At 44.5% G+C, this 21,818-nt stretch overlaps 1 protein-coding gene across 6 annotated transcripts in view; it reads left to right on the top strand.

The window, feature by feature from the left end:
- The window catches only part of RBFOX2 (RNA binding fox-1 homolog 2), a 2,020,637-nt gene that overhangs the window by 518,146 nt on the left and 1,480,673 nt on the right, over positions 1-21,818 (top strand). For all 6 annotated transcript variants that reach the window (XM_044075312.1, XM_044075315.1, XM_044075291.1 and 3 more), the window contains one exon: positions 18,999-19,049. In XM_044075312.1, the coding sequence (XP_043931247.1) occupies positions 18,999-19,049 (51 nt within the window). The remainder of the gene's footprint in view (positions 1-18,998; positions 19,050-21,818) is intronic.

The following is a 21,818-nucleotide window of genomic DNA, read 5'->3' as shown; positions in this document are numbered from 1 at the left end:
CCCACAAAGACGACTAGCCTAGTAGATGTTCTTAATGTTTCACTGTTGCAGTCATCACATTTGTGTTATCTGGTTGCAGTAGCCCTCATTCGGCTTGATTAACAAAGTCTTGGGTCCTGCGTCTGTTGCAGTCTCATTTTCCATGATGTCAGGTAGTCATTGGTATAAAGCATGCAGCCGATGCCATTACATCAGTCTTTCTTGCTGTGTGGTATGTGAAGCAGAAGCAGTTTGCAAGTGCCGGTCTACAGACTACTGAAATTTTCGTTTTTGAGTTTCAGAACCGAAGTCAACTAAGCTAATACCCCGTTGAGGAAACTTTTTCTTGCTCTAAACCAATGTCAGTAAAAGTCAATTAATTTTATTTCTTGTGGAAAGCAAATACTTCAAAGATTTTCATTCGTACTGCATTCCTTGCCTAGGCCCTGACCATGATGTACCTCGCTGTCGGCTTTGTGCCTTATTTAAACAACAAACTATTTGTCGTCTGTTTATTTACGCTTCTGAATATTTTGGTACTCCGTTCCACTATCCAGGTATCGCTTCAGTAAGCCATCAGGTTACCGACATTCCAAAAAAAAAAAAAAAAAGCAAAGTTAAAGACAGACCGTATAGGTCCAAAGCTGCCAACGAGACTTCTAAGCTAGTCGCCAGTTCGCCGGTACTCAGTGAGGCGCTTCTGCAGCCCTTGATAGCCACTACTTCAGATTCGCAAGCCTCAACTGAGACCCATTCGGAGTCTGGTATGCCACGAGATGCTTCAACTGGGGAACGTGCAGATGGGGTCCGGAGCCACTGTGCAGGCACCGGCTTCTGAGGGTGTATTCAAGCCCACTGACTTGCGTATTAAACTGACACCATCTTCTTCAAGGCCTAAAACTCGATCCATGCCTAGAAAACAGATGTCCAGACCGCGTAGTCAGGCCGCTGTGCCTAAAAAACAAATAAGAATGACTGAAGACCTTATTACTTTAATCAGGGGAAGCCAACTTTCCCCCTCTAAGACCTAGGACTGAGTTTTCTTATTCTTCTGATCAGGGTTCTGAAGATGTTCTTCATCTCACATTGCTGCAGTCCTTACATATGGGTAGTCCGCTGTCCTCGGTCGGCCCGAATACCAAGGTATTAGGCTGACGTCGGTCAAGGCGCTTAAGACTGACATCAGGACGTCAGGGTACAAATGCGCATGACCGACGTCATATCCTCAGTCTTTTTTGCCGCATGGTCCGATGCAGAAGCAGCGTTGCCGCCGTTGGCGTTCTGAAATTTTTCAGTTCGGAGTTTCAGACCGAATCAAAGTTGGCTAAGTACCCGCTAGAATATTTTGGTTTTTCTTGCCTCAGTGTTTTACCGGATGTCAGAAAAGTGAATAACTGTATTTCTTGTGGGAAACAGATACCGCATAGGGATTATCATTCTTTGTGTATTCCTTGTCTGGGGCCTGAGCACGACGTTGTTGGGTGTCGCTTTTGCTAGGTTCAATAAGCACTATTAAGCGAAGGTTAGATTGTGCTAGGCTGGTCTTGGAAGCGGTGCAATTATAATATGCCGCCGGATTCTCCGGCCGCTTCTTCAAGAAGCGCAAAGACAAAGCAGTTAAACCCAGGCAAGATGAGTCGTCCCGGACGCCGGTTCTTTAGAGGTCAGTGGAACCGTGGTTCACGGAGGCTTCTCTGGAGTCCCAAGGGAGACTTTGATATTGCAGGATGTGGCCTCTCAGGAGGCAGGTCAGGCTGAAGGGGCTTCTCAGGTTACTGTACTCCCTCCTTCCTAGGGTGGTTAGGCCCTCTCCTTCTGTTTCCAAGGCTTCTCCCAGAGGCAGGCCAGGTTTAGCTTCTGTTGGTGTCACTCCTAGTTCAGCAGGGTCTGTGCCCAAGAAGCACATGCTTAAAATGGCAGAAGATTTGATTACTCTGATTAGAGGTTCTTTGCCCCTCCTGATAAGAGGCCTAGGGTGGAGCCAGAGTTGGGGAATTTTGAGAAGGCTTGATGTTTGAGTCTTGGCTGAAGACTTGCAGGAGTACTCTCCTTATTCTGATTCTGATGCAGATGATTCGACTCCTTCTGCTTCTCCTCCAGAGGATTTTTCTTTTTCAGAGACTCTTCATTCCATGAGGGAACATTTTAAGTGGGAAGGTCAGGACTTCTCCGATTCCAGGAAAAGGCTTAGGGAATTTTTGCTTTTACCCCAGCATAGGCCCTTGGCTATACCCCCTGTTCTGGATGTTGTGGAAGATGTGTTTGCAGAGGCTTCACTTAATCCTGATTCTCTGCCTCCTGCTCCTGTTAAACCGGATAGGTATTACAGGGTGCCTGAGGCTCATAAATATCTTTATAAGAGTCCTAGGGTGGACCCAGAAACTGTTAGTCAGGGACCTAAGGGTGTCAAGGCTTCTGTTGTAAAAAATCCGGTTCCTCCAGATAGAGGCCAGAGCTTTGGATAGATGGGGAAAGAAAGTCTATACATCTTCTACCTTAGCTATGAGGGCTTTGAATTGCCAGTTTCATATGTTGAAATATCAAAACTATCTTTCTCAATTGAAGTCTAAGGTGGATGCTCTGGCGGAAGGCATTGAGTGTAAAGAATTACAAGATTTGGTGCATGTTTCTGAACAGGTGGGTAAGCATTCTTTACAATGTGGTTTTGATGCTGTACAGGCCTCGTCTAGGGTGGCTGCCACTGGTTCAGTTCTTCGCAGGCACGCCTGGCTGAGGGATCAGAATTTATCTGACCATGTTAAGACAAGGATTTTGGATGCTCCTTTACAGTCTGATGTGTTTGGTTCACCTGTGGAGTCTGTCTTGAAGAAAATGGAAGACAAGGCTAAGTCTATGCAGGCTGTTAAAGATTTTTTGCAAGTTCAGCCGCCGAAGTTTAGTAGGAATTGGCCTGCTAAGCGGTGGACGTATCCTTCTTATGATTCTCAGTCTAGGGGTAGATCTAGACGTGGTAGGGGCAGAGCTCAGAGCTCTTTCAGACCTAGATCAGGGAGTTCACCTGCACAATCTTCGGGTGAGGGCAGGGGCCAGTCCTTTCGTAAACAGGCCCAATGACCTACCTTTTCAGCTGCCAGATCCTTCTTGCCTGGCAGCACCTTTGGGAGGAAGGTTGGCACTCTTCAAGGAAAATTGGAATTTGATTACCCAAGACAAGTGGGTATTGGATATCATACACCAAGGTTACAAGTTTTATTTCCATACCTTGCCTCCTTTCAAAGGCATGCCGGACGTTCCTCCTCAGCAAAGACTAGAGGCTCACAAACAAATTTCTCTGCTACTTCAAATAAGGGCAATACAACCGGTCCCTCTGCCAGAAGTGGGCCTAGGATTTTATTCCCGCCTGTTCCTAGTACCAAAGAAAGGGAACACGTGGAGACCAATTTTGGATTTATCTGTCCTCAACACATATCTGGACATTCCCAAGTTCAAAATGTTGACGTTACAACAGCTTTTACCTCTGCTGGGCAAAGATCACTGGATGGTGACTCTGGATCTCAAGGAGGCTTACCTTCATGTTCCTATCAGGCTCAGTTGCAGGAAGTATCTGCGTTTTCGGGCTGGGACTTCTCATTATCAGATGTTCTTCATCTCACATTGCTGCAGTCCTAACACTTGGGTAGTCCGCTGTCCCAGTCGGCCCGAATACCAAAGTATAAGGCTGACGTCGGTCAAGGCGCATTTGTGTGACATCAGGACGTCAGGGTACAAATGCGCATGACCGACGTCATATCCTCAGTCTTTTTTGCCGCATGGTCCGATGCAGAAGCAGTATTGCGAGTGCAGGTTGGCGTTCTGAAATTTTCTGAAGTCGGAGTTTCAGACCGAATCAAAGTTGGCTAAGTACCCCGTTGGGGAATATTTTGTTTTTCTTGCCTCAGTATTTAACCGGATGTCAGAAAAAGTGAATAACTGTATTTCTTGTGGGAAACAGATACCTCATAGAGATTACCATACATTGTGTATACCTTGCTTAGGGCCTGAGCACGACGTTGTTGGCTGTCGCTCTTGTGCTAGATTTAACAAACGCACTATTAAGAGAAGTTTAGATTGTGCCAGGTTAGTTTTTGGGAAGCGTTGTAATTACAACATGCCGTCGGATGCTCCGACGCCCGCAAATCTAAAAAGCGCAAGGACAAAGCAGCGAAGCCTAGGGTGGAAGAACCGTCTGTCCCGGACGTCGGTTCTTTAGAGGGCTCGGTGGAGCCGGTGGTTCTACCAGAAGTTCCTTTGGATTCTCAGGGAGAGACTTTACTGTTACAAGATGTGTCCTCTCAGGAGGTAGGCCAGGCTGAAGGGGCTTCTCAGGTAGCTGTTCTCCCCTCCCTTCCTAAGGTGGTTAGGCCCTCCCCTTCTGTTTCCAAGACTCCTTCTAGAGGCAGGCCAGGGTTTACTTCTGTGGGGGTCTCCCCTAGTTCTTCAGGGTCTCTGCCTAAGAAACATATGCTTAAAATGGCAGAAGATTTGATTACTATGATTAGAGGTTCTATACCCCCCCCTGATAAGAGGCCTAGGGTGGAACCTGAGCTTGAGAGTTTTGAGCAGTGTTCGGAGGCTTCTGAGTCTTCGGCTGAAGACTTGCAGGAGTATCCTCCTTATTCTGATTCTGATGTAGATGACTCTACACCTTCGGCTTCTCCTCCTGAGGATTTTTCTTTTCAGAGACCCTTCATTCCATGAGGGAGCATTTTAAATGGGAAGGTCAAGATTTCTCTGATTCTAGGAAAAGGCTTAGGGAATTTTTGTTTCTACCCCAGCATAGGCCTTTAGCTATACCTCCTGTTCTGGATGTGGTAGAGGATGTTTTTGCAGAGGCTTCCCTGAACCCTGATTCTTTGCCTCCTGCCCCAGTTAAACTGGACAGGTATTATAGGGTGCCTGAAGCTCATAAGTATCTTTTTAAGAGTCCTAGGGCAGACCCAGAAACTGTTTCTCATGGCCCTAAAGGTGTTAAGGCTTCTGTTGTTAAAAATCCTGTTCCTTCTGATAAGAGGCAAGGGCTTTGGATAGATGGGGGAAAAAGGTGTATACTTCTTCCACTTTAGCCATGAGGGCTTTGAATTGCCAGTTTCACATGTTGAAATACCAAAATTATCTCCTTTCACAATTGAAGTCTAAGGTAGATGCTCTGGCGGAAGGTATTGAGTGTAAAGAGTTGCAGGATTTAGTTCATGTTTCTGAACAGGTGGGTAAGCATTCCTTGCAATGTGGTTTTGATGCTGTACAGGCCTCTTCGAGGGTGGCAGCCACTGGTTCTGTTCTTCGCAGGCACGCCTGGCTCAGGGATCAGAATTTAGCTGAGCATGTAAAGACAAGGATTTTAGATGCTCCTTTACAATCTGATGTGTTATTTGGTGCCTGTGGACGCAGTTTTAAAGAAAATGGAGGACAAGGCTAAGTCTATGCAGACTGTTAAAGATTTTTTGCAGGTTCAGCCTCCAAAATTTAGTAGAAATTGGCCTACTAAGGGGTGGACTTATCCTTCTTATGATTCTCAGTCTAGGGGTAGATCTAGACGTGGTAGGGGCAGAGCTCAAGGTTCTTTTAGGCCTAGAACAGGCAGTTCGCCTGCCCAGTCTTCTGGTGAGGGCAGGGGTCAGTCCTTTCGTAAGCAGACCCAATGACTTACCTTTTCAGCTGCCAGAGCCTTCTCGTCTGGCAGCACCTTTGGGAGGAAGGCTGCCACTTTTCAAAGAAAACTGGAGTGTTATTACCCAAGACAGATTGGTATTGGATATCGTTCACCACGGTTACAGGTTTTATTTTCATACCTTGCCTCCTTTCAAAGGCATACCAGACATTCCTCCTATACAAAGAAAAGAGGCTCACAAGCAAATTTCTCTGTTGCTCCAGATAGGGGCCATTCAGCCGGTTCCTGTGCCAGAAAGGGGCCTAGGATTTTATTCTCGCCTGTTCCTAGTACCAAAAAAGGGGAATACGTGGAGACCAATTTTGGATTTGTCTATCCTCAACACTTATTTGGACATTCCCAAGTTCAAAATGTTGACGTTACAACAGCTTTTACCTCTGCTGGGCAAAGATCACTGGATGGTAACTTTAGATCTCAAGGAGGCTTACCTTCATGTGCCTATCAGACTCAGGTGCAGGAAGTATCTGCGTTTCCGAGCTGGAAATTTCCATTATCAGTTCTCTGCATTGCCCTTTGGCTTATCTACTGCCCAGAGTATTCACAAAAGTTCTGGCTCCAGTTGTAGCTTTTTTCAGGCTAAAAGGAATACAAATCTATCCTTACTTGGACGACTGTCTGATTTTGGCTCAAGAAAAGGACGAGCTTCTTCAGCATCTGGAATATGTGATAGCAGTGCTAAGATGCCTGGGGTATTCTGTGAACGAAATAAAGTCCAGTCTAGTACCCTCTCAAGACATGTGTTTTCTGGGTGTGAGACTGAATACAGCAGCCCAGATGGCCTTTTTAACCCCGGACAAACAAAAGAGTCTATCCCTTTACTTCCATCGACTATCTCATCAGTCCGTTCTTACTGCAAGGACAGTCCTTCAAGCATTAGGGTTCATGGCATCTTGTATTCTGGTGCTTCCCAATGCCAAACTGCATATGAGGAAGCTACAATGGTATCTCAAAAATGTATGGACACAGCACTGCCAGGATCTGGACACTGTCATTCAAATAATACCTTGCATTCAAAAGGAATTTTTGTGGTGGGCTCAGGAATGTCACCTAAACAAGGGACTCTCTGTGACCCGGCCAGAGGCGAGTCAGATTCTAACGACAGATGCCTCAGACATAGCTTGGGAGCTCATCTGAATGGAAAGTGGATACAAGACAAGTGGCCTGCCAGACTACAGCATCTACATATCAACATGAAGGAGATGTTAGCAGTCCAGTTTGCATTGATGGCTTTCAAGGAGTTACTTCTTCCAGGGCAGGTGTTGATTCTAACAGACAACACAACTGTCATGTGGTACATCAACAAGCAAGGGGGAACACATTCTTATCCTCTATGCAGGCAAGCAATGATTTTGTGGGAGACTGCTCAGCTTGCAGCTTACTCTTCAGGCAAGGTTTCTGCCGGAGCACAGAACTCCTTAGCAGATGTATTAAGCAGGCGAATCATGGATCCCCAGAGTGGAAACTGGATCTTCATGTATTTCAAAATTGACAGTGTCATGGGGAACTCAGACATAGATCTGTTCGCTTCTCCACTAAACCACCAGCTGCCAAAGTTTTGCACCTAAAAGTTTTCATCACACAGCTTGGAAAGTGGATGCTCTTTCGTTCAGTTGGGAAAATCTTCATGTGTATGCCTTTCCACCTCTGCCTCTCCTCCCAAAGGTACTCCTAAAGGTCAGACAAGACAAGCCAAGGATGATTTTGATAGCTCCAGATTGGCCTCGGCAACACTGGTACCCATTACTGAGGAATCTGGTAAGAAAGCCTCCATGGCCTTTACCTTTAATTCCACACCTTTTGTCTCAGAGGGACGGTCATCTACTCAATGTCAAGCTTCACTCTCTTCATCTAACAGCCTGGCATATTCTGTTTTGAACCACAGCAGGTCTCAACTTCCTCAACAAGTTTTGAATGTGATTATGGAATCCAGAAGACCTAGTACACGTAAAGTGTATGCAGAAAAATGGAAGAGATTTTTATTTTTGAGTGCAGCAAAGGATTTGGATGTTTCTGAGCCTAATTTGAGTGTGGCTCTTCAATATCTTACTGAGCTATTGGACAAAGGTTTGTCTTTCTCTTCCATTAAGATTCATGCTGCAGCAATTTCAGCTCACTATGATTGTGACCCACCATTGTTTTCTCATCCTTTGTTCAAGCAATTTCTTAGAGGGGCAAAGAATATAAGACCCCACGAAGAGCTCCTACTCCTGCTTGGGACCTCAATTTTGTGTTGGAGAAACTTACTCTACAACCTTTTGAGCCTGCGGCTACTGCTGAGTTGAAATACTTGTCATGGAAGACTGCTTTTTTGTTGGCCATTACTTCTGCAAGAAGGGTTTCTGAATTGCAGGCCCTTATGGCGGTGGAGCCTTTTTTGATTTTTCATAAGGATAGGGTATCATTACGTACTAATCCTTCATTTATGCCTAAGGTGGTTTCTAGTGTGGCTTTAAACCAAACTATTCATTTGCCTACTTTTTATGCAGATCCCCAAAATAGGGGAAAAGATTTTGCACACTTTAGATGTACACAGGCAGTTGCGTTATTATTTAAGCAGGACTAGGGATTTTAGGCAGTCTCAGCAGTTGTTTGTTTCTTTTGCTTTGAGTTCTCAGGGCAAGCCTGTGTCAAAACAAACTATATCTAAGTGGATTGGGTTTTGCATTGCATTCTGTTACTCCCATCATGGCAAGGAGATTCCAGCTGGGATTAGGCCTCATTCCACTAGGGCTACTGCCACTTCAACAGCATTTCTGAGGGGGGTGGCAACTAAGGATATTTTGGAGGCAGCTACTTGGAGTTCAGTGCATACTTTCTCCAAGCATTACCACCTTCCTCTCTATTCTAAGTCCAGGGCTGGTTTTGCCACTGCTGTGTTGCAGGGCATTTTGGCAGCTCCTGCTTCATTATAGTTTAGCCATCCTCCCTTACCTCTGCTTTGGGATTCTACCCAAGTGTTAGGACTGCAGCAATGTGAGATGAAGAACATAGTACAGTTTTGTACCTACCATAAATGTAGATGTTCAAGATCCACATTGCTCCAGTCCAATTTTTCCTCCCTCCTTCCCCTCTGTGTTTAGGGGTGGTTGTGTGGGTGAGGTTCTATTTTTTGTACATTTGTATATATTGTACATATTTTAGGCACAGGAGTGTTTTGGTGTTTTTTGGTTTTGGCCTTATCTTTTTAGGGTCTTCTGACATCTGGGGCAAGAAAAGACTGAGGATATGACGTCGGTCATGCGCATTTGTACCCTGACGTCCTGATGTCACACAAATGCGCCTTGACCGACGTCAGCCTTATACTTTGGTATTCGGGCCGACTGGGACAGCGGACTACCCAAGTGTTAGGACTGCAGCAATGTGGATCTTCGAACATCTACATTTATGGTAGGTACAAAACTGTACTTTCTCTGCATTGCCCTTTGGCTTATCTACTGCGCCCAGAGTGTTCACGAAGGTTCTGGCTCCAGTGATAGCTTTCTTCAGGCTAAGAGGAATACAAATTTATCCTTATTTGGACGATTGCCTGATTCTGGCCCAAGGAAAGGACGAACTTCTTCATCATTTACAGTATGTGATAGCAGTGTTAAGATGCCTGGGGTATTCTGTGAACGAAATAAAGTCCAGTCTAGTACCCTCTCAGGACATGTGCTTTCTGGGTGTGAGACTGAATACAGCATCCCAGATGGCCTTTTGACCCCGGACAAACAAAAGAATCTTTCTCTTTACTTCCATCAATTGTCTCGTCAGTCCAGGCTGACTGCAAGGACAGTCCTTCAAGCCTTGGGGTTCATGGCATCTTGTATTCTGGTACTTCCCAATGCCAAACTGCATATGAGGAAGCTACAATGGTATCTCAAAAATGTATGAACACAGCACTGCCAAGATATGGACACTGTCATTCAGATAATACCTTGCATTCAAAAGGAATTTTGTGGTGGGCTCAGGGATGTCACCTAAACAAGGCCCTCTCTCTGACCCGCCCAGAGGCGGGTCAGATTCTAACGACAGATGCCTCAGACAAAGCTTGGGGAGCTCATCTAAATGGAAAATGGGTACAAGACACGTGGCCTGCCAGACTTCAACATCTACATATCAACTTGAAGGAGATGTTAGCAGTCCAATTTGCATTAATAGCTTTCAAGGATTTACTTCTTCCAGGGCAGGTGTTGATTCTAACAGACAACACAACTGTCATGTGGTACATCAACAAGCAAGGGGGAACGCATTCTTATCCTCTATGCAGACAAGCAATGATTTTGTGGGAGACTGCTCTCAGTTTGCAGCTAAATCTTCAGGCAAGGTTTCTGCCAGGAGCACAGAACTCCTTAGCGGATGTGTTGAGCAGACAAATTATGGATCCCCACGAGTGGAAATTGGATCCTCATGTATTTCAGAAATTGACAGTGTTATGGGGAACTCCAGACATAGATCTGTTCGCTTCTCCACTAAACTACCAGCTGCCAAAGTTTTGCACAAAAGGTTTCATCCCACAGCCTGGAAAGTGGATGCTCTCTCATTCAATTGGAGCAATCTTCATGTGTATGCCTTTCCACCTCTGCCTCTCCTCCCAAAGGTACTCCTGAAGGTCAGACAGGACAAGCCAAACATGATTTTAATAGCTCCAGATTGGCCTCGACAGCACTGGTACCCATTACTGAGAAGTCTGGTACGGGAGCCTCCTTGGTCTTTACCTTCGATTCCTCACCTGCTGTCTCAGGAGAACAGTCATTTACTCAATGTCAAACTTCACTCTCTACATCTAACAGCCTGGCATATTCTGTTTTAAACCCTGGAGGGTCTCAGCTTCCACAACAAGTTTTGAATGTTATTTTGGAGGCCAGAAGGCCTAGTACAAGGAAAGTGTACGCAGATAAATGGAGGAGACTTTTATTTTGGAGTACAGCAAAGGACTTTGATGTTTCTAAGCCTAATTTAAGTGTGGCTCTTCAATACCTTACTGAGTTACTGGACAAAGGTTTGTCCTCCTCTATTAAGGTTCATGCTGCAGCAATTTCTGCTCACTATGACTGTGACCCACCATTGTTTTCTCATCCTTTGTTTAAGCAATTCCTTAGAGGGGCAAAGAATATAAGACCCCACGTAGAGCTCCTACTCCTGCTTGGGATCTCAATTTTGTGTTGGAGAAACTCACTCTACAACCTTTTGAGCCTGCAGCTACTGCCGAGTTGAAATATTTATCATGGAAGACTGCTTTTTTGTTGGCCATTACCTCTGCGAGAAGGGTTTCTGAATTACAGGCCCTTATGGCGGTTGAGCCTTTCTTAATTTTCCATAAGGATAGGGTATCTTTGCGTACTAATCCTTCCTTTATGCCTAAAGTGGTTTCTAGTGTGGCTTTAAACCAAACTATTCATTTGCCTACTTTTTATGCAAACCCCCAAAACAAAGGGGAAAAGATTTTTCACACTTTGGATATACACAAACAATTGCGATATTATTTGAGCAGAACTAAAGGGTTCAGGCAGTCTCAGCAGTTATTTGTTTCTTTTGCTTTGGGTTCTCAGGGCAAACCTGTTTCAAAACAAACTATTTCTAAGTGGATTGGTTTTTGTATTGCTTTGTTATTCCCATCATGGTAAAGAGATTCCAGCTGGGATTAGGCCTCATTCCACTAGGGCTACTGCCACTTCTACAGCTTTTTTAAGGGGGGTGGCTACTAAAGATATTTTGGAGGCAGCTACTTGGAGTTCAGTGCATACTTTCTCTAAGCATTACCACCTTCCACTTTACTCTAAATCTAGGGCTGGTTTTGCCACTGCAATTTTACAGGGTATTTTGGCAGCTCCTAATGCTTTATAGTTTTGCCATCCTCCCTTACCTCTGCTTTGGGATTCTACCCATATGTAAGGACTGCAGCAATGTGAGATGAAGAACATAGTACAGTTTTGTACCTACCATAAATGTAGATGTTCGAAGATCCACATTGCTGCAGTCCAATTTACCCTCCCTCCTTCCCCTCTGAAGTTAGAGGCGGTGGTGTAGTTTGGGTTGTGAATATTGTAAATATTGTAAATATTATCAGTGCGGGGGTGGTTGGTTGTTTTTTGCTGTCTTTTGGTTTGGCCTTTCTTTTTAGGGCCTTCTGACATCTGGGGCAAGAAAAGACTGAGGATATGACGTCGGTCATGCGCATTTGTACCCTGACGTCCTGATGTCAGTCTTAAGCGCCTTGACCGACGTCAGCCTAATACTTTGGTATTCGGGCCGACCGAGGACAGAGGACTACCCATATGTAAGGACTGCAGCAATGTGGATCTTCGAACATCTACATTTATGGTAGGTACAAAACTGTACTTTTGTTTCCTCTGATGACCAGGATTTACCCTTGTCTACATATGAGGATTCTGATGCAGAAGACTCTATTCCCTCTGCTTCCCCTCCAGAGGATTTCTCTTTTGGCGAAACCTTGCATGCTCTTAGGGAGCATTTTTGCTGGGAAAGTCAGGATTACTCTCACTCTGAAAAGAGGCTTAGGGATTTCCTACTCCTGCCCCACCACAGGCCTTTAGCTATCCCCCTGTACTGGACATAGTTGATGCCTTTTCGAAATCTAGCTTGGCCTCTGACTCTACCTCCTGCTCCCAGAAAACCTGATGGATATTACAGGGTTCCTGACTCTCTCAAGTTCCTTTTTAAAAATCCTACTGCGGATCCTGAGACCATTTCACAGGGACCCAAGGTCATTAAGGCTACTACTGCTAAAAATCCTACCCCCACTGATGGAGATTCCAGGGCGCTGCAACCTTTGCCATTAGAGCTTTAAACTGCCAGTTTCATATGTTAAAGTATCAACAACATATTATTGGCTTGCTTAGAAAATGATTCCTGACTGTGCTGGAAAAGAATTACAGGATTTAATGCGTTCTGCAAAACAGGTTGGAAAACATACTTTGCAATGTGGATTTGATTCATTAGAGGCCTATTGCAAGGCTGCTGTTACTGGGTCTGTGCTCAGAAGGCATGCTTGGCTTAAGGAGCAATCTTTGCCTGTTCATGTTAAAGCTAAATTGTTGGATGCTCCCTTATATCAGGACCGCCTGTTTGGCAACGAGGCTGAGGAAGTTCTTAAAAAGATGGAAGATAAAGTTTAATCAATGCAAACTGTTAAAGATTTCTTACAAGTTCAGCCTCCTAGATTTAGTAGGCACTGGCCCTCTAAAAATTGGTCCTTTCCAGCTCCTCCAGCTCTTCTCAAGCCAAACCCAGACAGCAGAAACCCCAGGTTTCTGTCCCAAGGGACACACAAGACTAAGCAGTGGGGGGTTTCCACACCCAAATTTGGGAGTAGTAAGACCCCCCCCCCCCCATGGAAAACTGTCTCGACTTACTTTTAAAACTTCCAAGCACTTCCCAACTGATTGCTTCTTTAGGCGGAAAGATTGATCTGCAGGCCAAAACTGGGAACTCATTACCCAGGACAAATGGGTTTTAAATAGTGTCCCAAGGATACAGATTTCTCTTCCACACATTGCCAACACCAAGCGGGTGGCCAGATCTACCCCAAATCAGTGGGCAGAAGCCCAAAATCAAATACTCTTTCTCTGAAACATGGGGACTATTCATTTGGTACCAGAAGAGCAAAAGGGACAAGGTTTCTTTTCGAGACTTTTCCTGGTACCCAGAAAGGCAATACATGGCATCCTATCCTGGTCCTTTCTACTCTAAACACCTTTCTGGTGATTACAAAATTCAAAATGCTGACTCTTTACCAGCTGCTTCATATGCTAGGCAAAGATGCATGGTTGGCAACACTAGACTAAAAAAAAAAAAAAAAAAAAAAAAAAAAAAAGCATACCTGCACATCCCTATTAGGGAGTCTTGCAGACTATACTTACGCTTCAAAGCAAGCTACATGCACTATCGGTTCTCTGCACTGCCCTTACAAGTGAAACACGAAGAACATAGTGCAGTTGTGTATACTTACCATAAATGTAGATGTTCGAGTGTATTCATTAAAGTCCTGGTTACCCTCCCTTCAGCCCCCTTTCTTCTTTTGGCTATACCTCTACTCTCCCTTACTATGCTCAAAAAGCTTTTTTGGTGTATTTGCTGTTTTGTTGGAGGTGTATCCTTGTAGTTATAGATTTAATTGCTTCCAATTAGGGGGGCACCTGACCTCTGGGGCAAGAAAAACTGATGTAATGACGGCTGCATGTTTTATACCCCTGACGACCTGACGTCATGGAAGGGACATCATCCGACGCAGGTCCCAAGACTTTGTTAATCAGGCCGACTGAGGGCTACTGCAAGCAGATAACACAAATGTAATGACTGCAACAGTGAATACACTCTAACAACTACATTTATGGCAAGTGTACACAACTGTACTTTGCTTCCTATGCTAGGAAAAGATGCCTGGATGGTAACACTCTATTTAAAGGAAGCATACCTGCGCATCCCAATTGGGGAGTCTTGCAGAAGCTACCTATGCTTCAAAGCAGGCTACAATCACTACTAATTCTCTGCACTGCCCTTTGGCTTAGTGAAAACCCTGGGTGCAGTAGCTAAGTGCCTAGATCCAGTCATTGCATTTTGCAGGCAAAGAAATATTCAAATATACCCATACCTGGATGATTGTCTAATTCGGGCAGAAAGCCGGGACTTTCTTTTGAATCATCTGGCCTTTGTTCATAGGGTACTGACTTGTCTGGGGTTCACCATAAACGAAAAGAAATCACACCTGGTACCCTGTCAACAAATTATATTCCTGGGAACAAGCTTGAATACAACTTCCCAGATGGCTTTCCTCACACCAGAGAAAAGGATTTGACAACCTAATTCAAACAAGTGGCCACAAAAACGCAGCTATCTGCAAGGCAAATACTGTAAGCCTTGGGGTTCATGGCCTCCTGCATTCTTCTAATTCAATATGCAAGGCTGCATATGAGGAAACTACAGTGGTATCTCAAAATACTGTGGTGTCAACTTTCACAGGATCTAGAAGCAAGGATTCCTATCATACCTTGCCTACGCCTAGAGTTCTTTGGTGGGCAGAGGCCTACCACCAAAACAGGGGACTACCATTCACATTACTCCCTGCCGCCCAAGTCTTAACATATACATCAGACTATGCATGGGGGGGGCGGGGCGCACCTGGCAGGGAAGTGCATTCAGGGCAAGTGGAACTCAAGTCAAATACACCTGAACATAAATGAAAAGGAAATGTTAGCTGTACAGAATGCTCTGACCTTCAATGGCCACATTCTTCCAGGACAACTAATGGTAAAGACGGACAACACCACTGTCATGTGGTACATAAACATGCGGGGGGGGGGTTGGTACACATTCTTTCTTCCTCTGCAGACTAGCCGTGGCATTCTGGAGCACAGCCTTGAGCTACCAAGTGAATCTGCAAGCTCAATTCCTGACAGGAAAACTGAATACACTAGCAGACGGACTAAGTAGAAACCTCATGGACCCACGTGAGTGGAAACTGGAACCAAGGATTTTCAACATGTTGACAAGCAAATGGGAGGGGAGGCAGATAAAGCCCTGTTTGCTCCCCCAGAACCATCAACTGGACAAATTTTGCACAAGGATTCTCCGCAAGCTTGCTTGGAACGTGGATGCTCTATCCTTCAGTTGGGAAAACCTATCAGTTTATGCCTTTCCTCCTCTGCCTCTGCTCTCCAAGGTACTACTAAAGATCAAACAGGACAAGCCAAGGACAATTTTAATTGCACCAGACTGGCCTCGTCAACACTTATACACACTATTGCGCAGTGTCACCCTTGGCTCCACGGCACCTGCCTCAGACTCCTTCCCTGTTGTCTCAGCAGGAGAACCAGATTCTGCACCCTCAGCTGCAAACCCTGAACCTAGCAGCCTGGCTAATTACTTAATCCCCTCCTTTATCATCCCTCAGTTAATTAGTGATGGATATCATTTTAGAGGCAAGGAGGCCTAGTAATGCTGCAAAATGGAAAAGATTTAGTGCCTGGAACCATTCTCAAGGAATGAACGCAGCAGTGCCCAATTTACCTCAGATTCTCCAGTACTTGACTGAGATGCTTCATAAGGGCTTGTCATTTTCCTCCAGCAAAATTCATGCCTCAGCCTTTTCAGCTCATTATAGCACAGAGCCTCCCATCTTCTCTCACCCACTGCTCAAGCAGTTCCTCAGAGGGGCCAAAAATTTAAGGCCACCCAGGAGAGCTCCAACTCCAGCCTGGGATCTTAACTTTGTCTTGGAGAAACTCGCTCTTCCTCCTTTCCAGCCAGCTGCTACTGCAGATTTAAAATTTATTTTTTGGAAAACAGCTTTCCTTTAGAAATCACTTCTGCAAGAAGGGAATCTGAATTGCAGACCCTTATGGCAGTGGAACCTTTTGTAGTCTTTCATGCGGACAGGGTGTCCCTCAGAACCTTTAATCAGTCCATTCATTTGCCTACCTTCTTTCCTAACCCACAGAACAAAGGGGAACGGATACTGCACTCTCTAAGATGTGCACAGACAACTTAGATTCTACTTGGACAGGACTAAACCTGAAAGGAAATCGGAACTGCTGGTGGCATTTGCTGCAGGGACAGAGGAAAGCTGTTTCAAAGCAAACCATTTCAAAATAGATAGGCCACAGCATTCATTTCTGCTATAAGCACCATGGAAAACCTATCCCACAGGTAATCGGACCCCATTCAACCAGGGCTGCATCTACCTTTACAGCCTTTCTCAGGGGTGTCCCTACGAGGGCATCCTAGAAGCTGCTACCTGAAGTTCTGTACGTACTTTCACCAAGCATTATCATTTGCCAATTTTTCTCTAAATCCAGAGCTGGTTTTGCCACTGCAGTCTTGTAGGGCCTTGTATCTGGTCCTAGTTCTATTTAAATTTCTCCTCCCAACCTTAGCTTTGGGAATCTACCCAAATGTGATGACTGCAACAGTGAAACGCTAAGAACATAGTACAGTTGTGTACACATCATAAATGTAGATGTTAGTGTATTCACTGTTGCAGTCCTAGTTACCCTGCCTCCAGCCCCCTTTCATCTTTTGGCTATACCTCTACTCTCACTATGCTCAAAAAGCTTTTTGGTGTATTTGCTTTTTTGTTGGAGGTATATCCTTGTATTTATAGATTTAATTGCTTCCCATTAGGGGGGCACCTGACATCTGGGATAAGAAAACCTGATGTAATGACGTCTGCTGCATGTTTTATACCCCTGAAGACTTGACGTCATGGTAGAAGGGACAGCATCCTGCTTCAGGACACAAGACTTTGTTAATCAGGCCTACTGAAGGCTACTGCAAGCAGATAACCCAAATGTAATGACTGCAACAGTGAATACACTCTAACATCTACATTTGTGGCAAGTGTACACAACTTTACTTTCTCCTTAAAGGCCATATTTTCAAAGGTCGTAAAGGTGCTGTCATCAGAAAATTTTTTGGACTCTGCTTCTACCAGCCATCAGAACATCTTTAACAAATTGGCCAACTTGTTTCTTACTAGGTGAATGCCATCCAAAAGGAGTTATCCTGCAGGTATTCACTGTTTTCTTTTTCCAGTCAGCCTGTGGTGTTCATTCAGTAAGGATCTCTTGCCTGCAAGGGGGCCCTAGCACAAGTGGGTGCATGCAATCTCATGCAAACCCAGTTTTCTGCATAGGAGAGATGGGCTTCACCTTTGTTCTCATTTACCATACAGCCCCCCCCCCCTCCCAATTCATCCAAAGCCATAATGAGAGTCCTGGTCACTTAGGTGGGAATAAACTTCAGCCTTTTTTGCCACAGAGCTAGGCTAAGAATTTCCTATGTTTTGGATTTCTTGATGTTTGTTCATACAGTCTGGTGCAAAAACTTCATATCATGGGAGACTGGCAAGACACCAGTGAGACTAAGTCATAGTACTGTAGGTAAATATTATGCTGCAGTAGATTGTCGCTAAGGTAAGTGTGTCCAGTCTTTCCCACCCTAAGTTCATTTCCTGCACATGTGTTGAGCATCAAGCTTTTGTCACAGCCACACATTCACTTGCTCTCTGGGAAGAGAAGTACTGGAGTCCTTTCATTTCCCTATCCGGTAGAGTCTGCCCCTTGATAGTTATATGGGCAAGCACATCACTTCAGCTGACAGTGCTTCCCTAACAGGAGTGCGTATGCTGCAATAGGCATCTTTCCAAGTGCTGTTTGTATTTTTTTTACTAATGTCCACACATACATCCCACCTTCCCACAACTGTGGCCATGCTTGTTGGGGATTGACTTTTGCCTACCCTAGAGCAGCATAGCCAATGGCAAGAGAACCACCAAATCCCCCTTCCCTTGTGGGCATAGTAGCAAAAGCCTCATTTTTCACCTGTTTTTTTTTTTTTTTTTTTTTCAACAATTGAACCAGTAATCAAAGTTGAGGCTTCAAGGGTGCAGTCAGCCTTTTTCACCTGCAACACAGAACAAGGCTTAGAGATGTGGTCTTGTCCACCATTAGTATTGCAGTACGTTAGTGTTCTGTCATACCTGCATTCTTAACTTTTATACCATTGTACACCAGTGTGTGATAACTTAAGTTTTTGGTTTTTTGGGGTTTTTTTTGCCTAATCGGCAAACATTTGTCTCCCCTTCAGTTAAAAATGCAACTTTTTCTTTCCTGTGGTGGTGCCACTGAGAATTGCTGTCTGTAATTGCTTTGACGTCCAATTCTGGAAAGTTGAGATGTCCATAGATTCGAATGGACACATGGTGTGCATGCCATGGGGACATGTCCATTGAAGTCTGCAGATCTATCCCTAAGGTGACATCACAGAGGGTAACACTAAACTTATTTTGGCCATGGTTTTAATAAAAATTTTATAAAACTTTTAATAAGTGAAGAGTAGGGCAAGATGCAGGTCTGCATGTAACTCTAGCTGCAGTGAAGCAGTAATAGTGTTGTAATGCATTTTAAAGAGCTACTACTCTGCCCCTTCTGTCAGCTCCCTGTAAGGCCAATGCATGTTTACTGAATTTGTATGCATGTATTCATTGATTTTTACAGGGAGGAAGTTTTATATGCCTGCATTTGTACTGGATCTTGTTTTGTGGAAGAGGAAAATTTAAATGAAGAGTAGACTAAAGTATATGTAAAAGAAAATGTTGCTTAATAAGATTGGTTTTCTGAATGTTTGACAGGATTAGATTTGCTAGTGATGTCAGCATGTTCAGCTACTGTCTCACTACTGCTAAAGGCCAATTAGGTTTTGTTACCATTATGTTCAAGTATACAGGGATTAAGTGTATAGTGAGGACAGAATTTGTCGGGTAATCACTTCTGTCCCCCAAGGTTTAGAGGCCATTTAGCATGTGTACATCTGTCAAGTGAGAAGTTTTGTTTACAGTTTGATATTCTTGTTTCAGATTGACCCTCTGCCGCCAGGCTACCACGGTTACCAGCCTCTGAACAGTCAAGTAGGTGGTTAATTACTCACTGTATTACTGTGAAATTTGATTTGCATTTAATTGATGACAGGAGTTTCATTTGTGTTACAGATTGAGTACATAAGGTTATTTGTTCTTTAGCACCAATTGCGACTAGTTTGATAAAGATCAAAAGTGGTAAAACCATTTGTTTATCACACAAAGATGAGAAGTGCAAGTGACTGTTCACATCGTAATCTGCTTAAAATATGTCCACACTTGTAAGTGTTGTTTTTCAGGATTTGCATTCTTTTATGTTGTAAAATGCAGCCATTCATTAGCTGCTGCCATATTAACGAGTTAATGGTCCATTTGGATTCAGAACTGAGTAAAGTAGTATTGTGACTTTTTGACTTTCATAATGTGCTGTAATAGTTACTGTTTTTTTATGAAGGTACCACTTTATAGCTGAGGCACTTCTCCTCACCAAAGTTGGATATGAAATCAAAACCCATAAGTCTCACTAGTCTTGTATGTAAAGCCATGGAAAGAATTTTCATGGAGATGAGCAGTAGAGATATATAGTAAACCTCCAGACACTGGACCCAACCCAGTTTGGTTTTGTAAAGGGCAGATCATGCCTACTCAATCTGGTGGACTTCTTTGAGAAGGTCACCAAAGCAATGGATGAGGGCAAAATTATTCACATTGACTACCTTGACCTGGCCAAGGCATTTGACACAATGCACCACTCTGGCAGGGACAAACTCGAGAGGTTAGGTACAAATCTGTTCGTCACCCAGTGGATAGCCAACTGGCTCTCCCAGGAAGTTAGATTTGCGGAGTCCACCTCTACAAAGAGGCCAGTCACAAGTGAAGTCACTGAGGGATCAGTGCTTGGACCACTTCTTTTTTGATGTTTACTTCTCAGAAGTCAAGGCCAATGTCTGTGGTCTCTGGCTGGCTAAATTTGCAGATTCATTGTCTCACACTGACACAAATGATCTTCGTGTTTCACTGTTGCAGTCATTCCATTTGGGTTATCCCTGCCAGGGTAGCCCTCAGTCGGCCCGAATACCAGAGGCTTAGTATTTCTGCTTCGGTTGCTGTCGCTTCAGGACTGATGTCAGGTTGTCAGTAGTATGAAGTAAGGCAGCCGGTGCCATTACATCAGTCTTTCTTGCCAAGGAGCCAGAAGCAGTTTGCACGAGTGCCAGTCTGCTGCTTCCTGAGTTTCGTTTTCCGAATTGAAGTTGTAGTCTTTTAAAGCTAAGTACCCTGTTAGAGATTCTTTTTTTCTTGCTCTGTCAGAAAAAGTTAACAATCTTCTCGCCTGTGGAAAGCAAATACCACATCAAGACTTTCATTCTTACTGCGTTACTTGTTTAGGTCCAGACCACGACCGTCCGCTGCTATTGCTTTTGAGCTTTGTTCAACACCAGAACTGTACGTCGTCGGGCCCTTATTGTAGCTAGATGTTTTCATTCTCAGTCCTCATTTTCTGATTCTGTAAGCCATCCGACATCAGATCTTCTGAAGAAACGTAAGGATAAAGACAGACTGCACAGGTCCAAACCTTCCGACAACTCTTCCATTAAGCGAGTCATCAGTTCTCTGGTCCTCAATGAGGTGCTTTTGCAGCCCCTGATACCTGCTATTGTGGATTCACAGGCTGCTACCAGAGACCCTTTCGGAGTCTGGTATGCTGCAAAACTCGACTAAGGATCCTGCGAGTCTCTACCTTGGATGGGTCCGGAGCCGCTGAGCAGGCACCGGCTTCCGAGGAAGTACTTTGCACTACTGATTCTTGACATAGACTAACGACTACTGTCGTGACTTCTGTTCCTTTGCAAACTACCGACTTTCTAAGGCCCAGGGTATGAGCCACACCAAAGAAACCAAAGACCCCATCCTTGGCACCTGCTTCCTTGCCTCAGTCTCAAATGCTTAAAATGGCGGAAGACCTTATGTTGATCAGGTGAAGCCAAGGTGCCCCTTCCAAAAGAAAGATTTGTCCCCAGTAGTCAGGAGTCAGATGACTCTGATGCCTCTGAATATGAAGACATGCAATCCCTCTCTGCTTATGATTCTGATGCAGAGGAATCCATTTCTTCAGCCTCTTCACTTGAAGATTTTTCCTTTGGGGAATCCCTTCATACTTTAAGGGAGCATTTCCAATGGGAATGTCAGGACTACCCTAAGTCTAAAGAGACTCTCATAATTTTTAGATCTTTCACAGCACAGACCCTTGGCCATTCCTCCTGTCCTGGATATTGTGGATGATTTCATGGACTCTAGTTTGACTCCTGACACCCTCCCTCCTGCTCCCAGGAAACCTGACTGGTATTAGAGTCCCTGACTCTAACAAATTTCTTTTCAAAAATCCTACTGCTGACCCTGAGATTGTCTCCCAAGCGCCTAAAGGAATTAAAGCAACTTCTGCTAAGAATCACACCCCCTCAGATAGGGATTCCCGAGCATTAGACAGATGGGGGTAAAAAAGTATACACCTGTGCTACTCTTGCTATTAGAGCACAAAGTTGTCAGTTCGATATGCTGAAATTCCAGCAGCATACCATGGAACTCCTCAAACAAAAAATATCAACTTTTCCTGCTTGTGCAGAAAATAGTTGCAAGACTTAATGCATTCTGCAAGTCAAGTAACTAAGCACACATTGCACTGTGGTTTTGATGCCCTAGAAGCATCTTGCAGGCCAGCAGTCACTGGTTCTGTCCTTTGGAAGGCATGGTTGGCTTAAGGAACAGCCCTTGCCAGACCATGTCTAATCGAAACTATTGGATGCACTCTTGCACAAAGAC

Source organism: Protopterus annectens, chromosome 1.part1 (genome assembly GCF_019279795.1).
Source record: "Protopterus annectens isolate FY-2018-M chromosome 1.part1, PAN1.0, whole genome shotgun sequence".
Lineage (NCBI taxonomy): Eukaryota > Metazoa > Chordata > Ceratodontiformes > Protopteridae > Protopterus > Protopterus annectens.
Note: the sequence above shows the minus strand (reverse complement) of the source record. Positions and strands in the feature narration are given on the sequence as shown.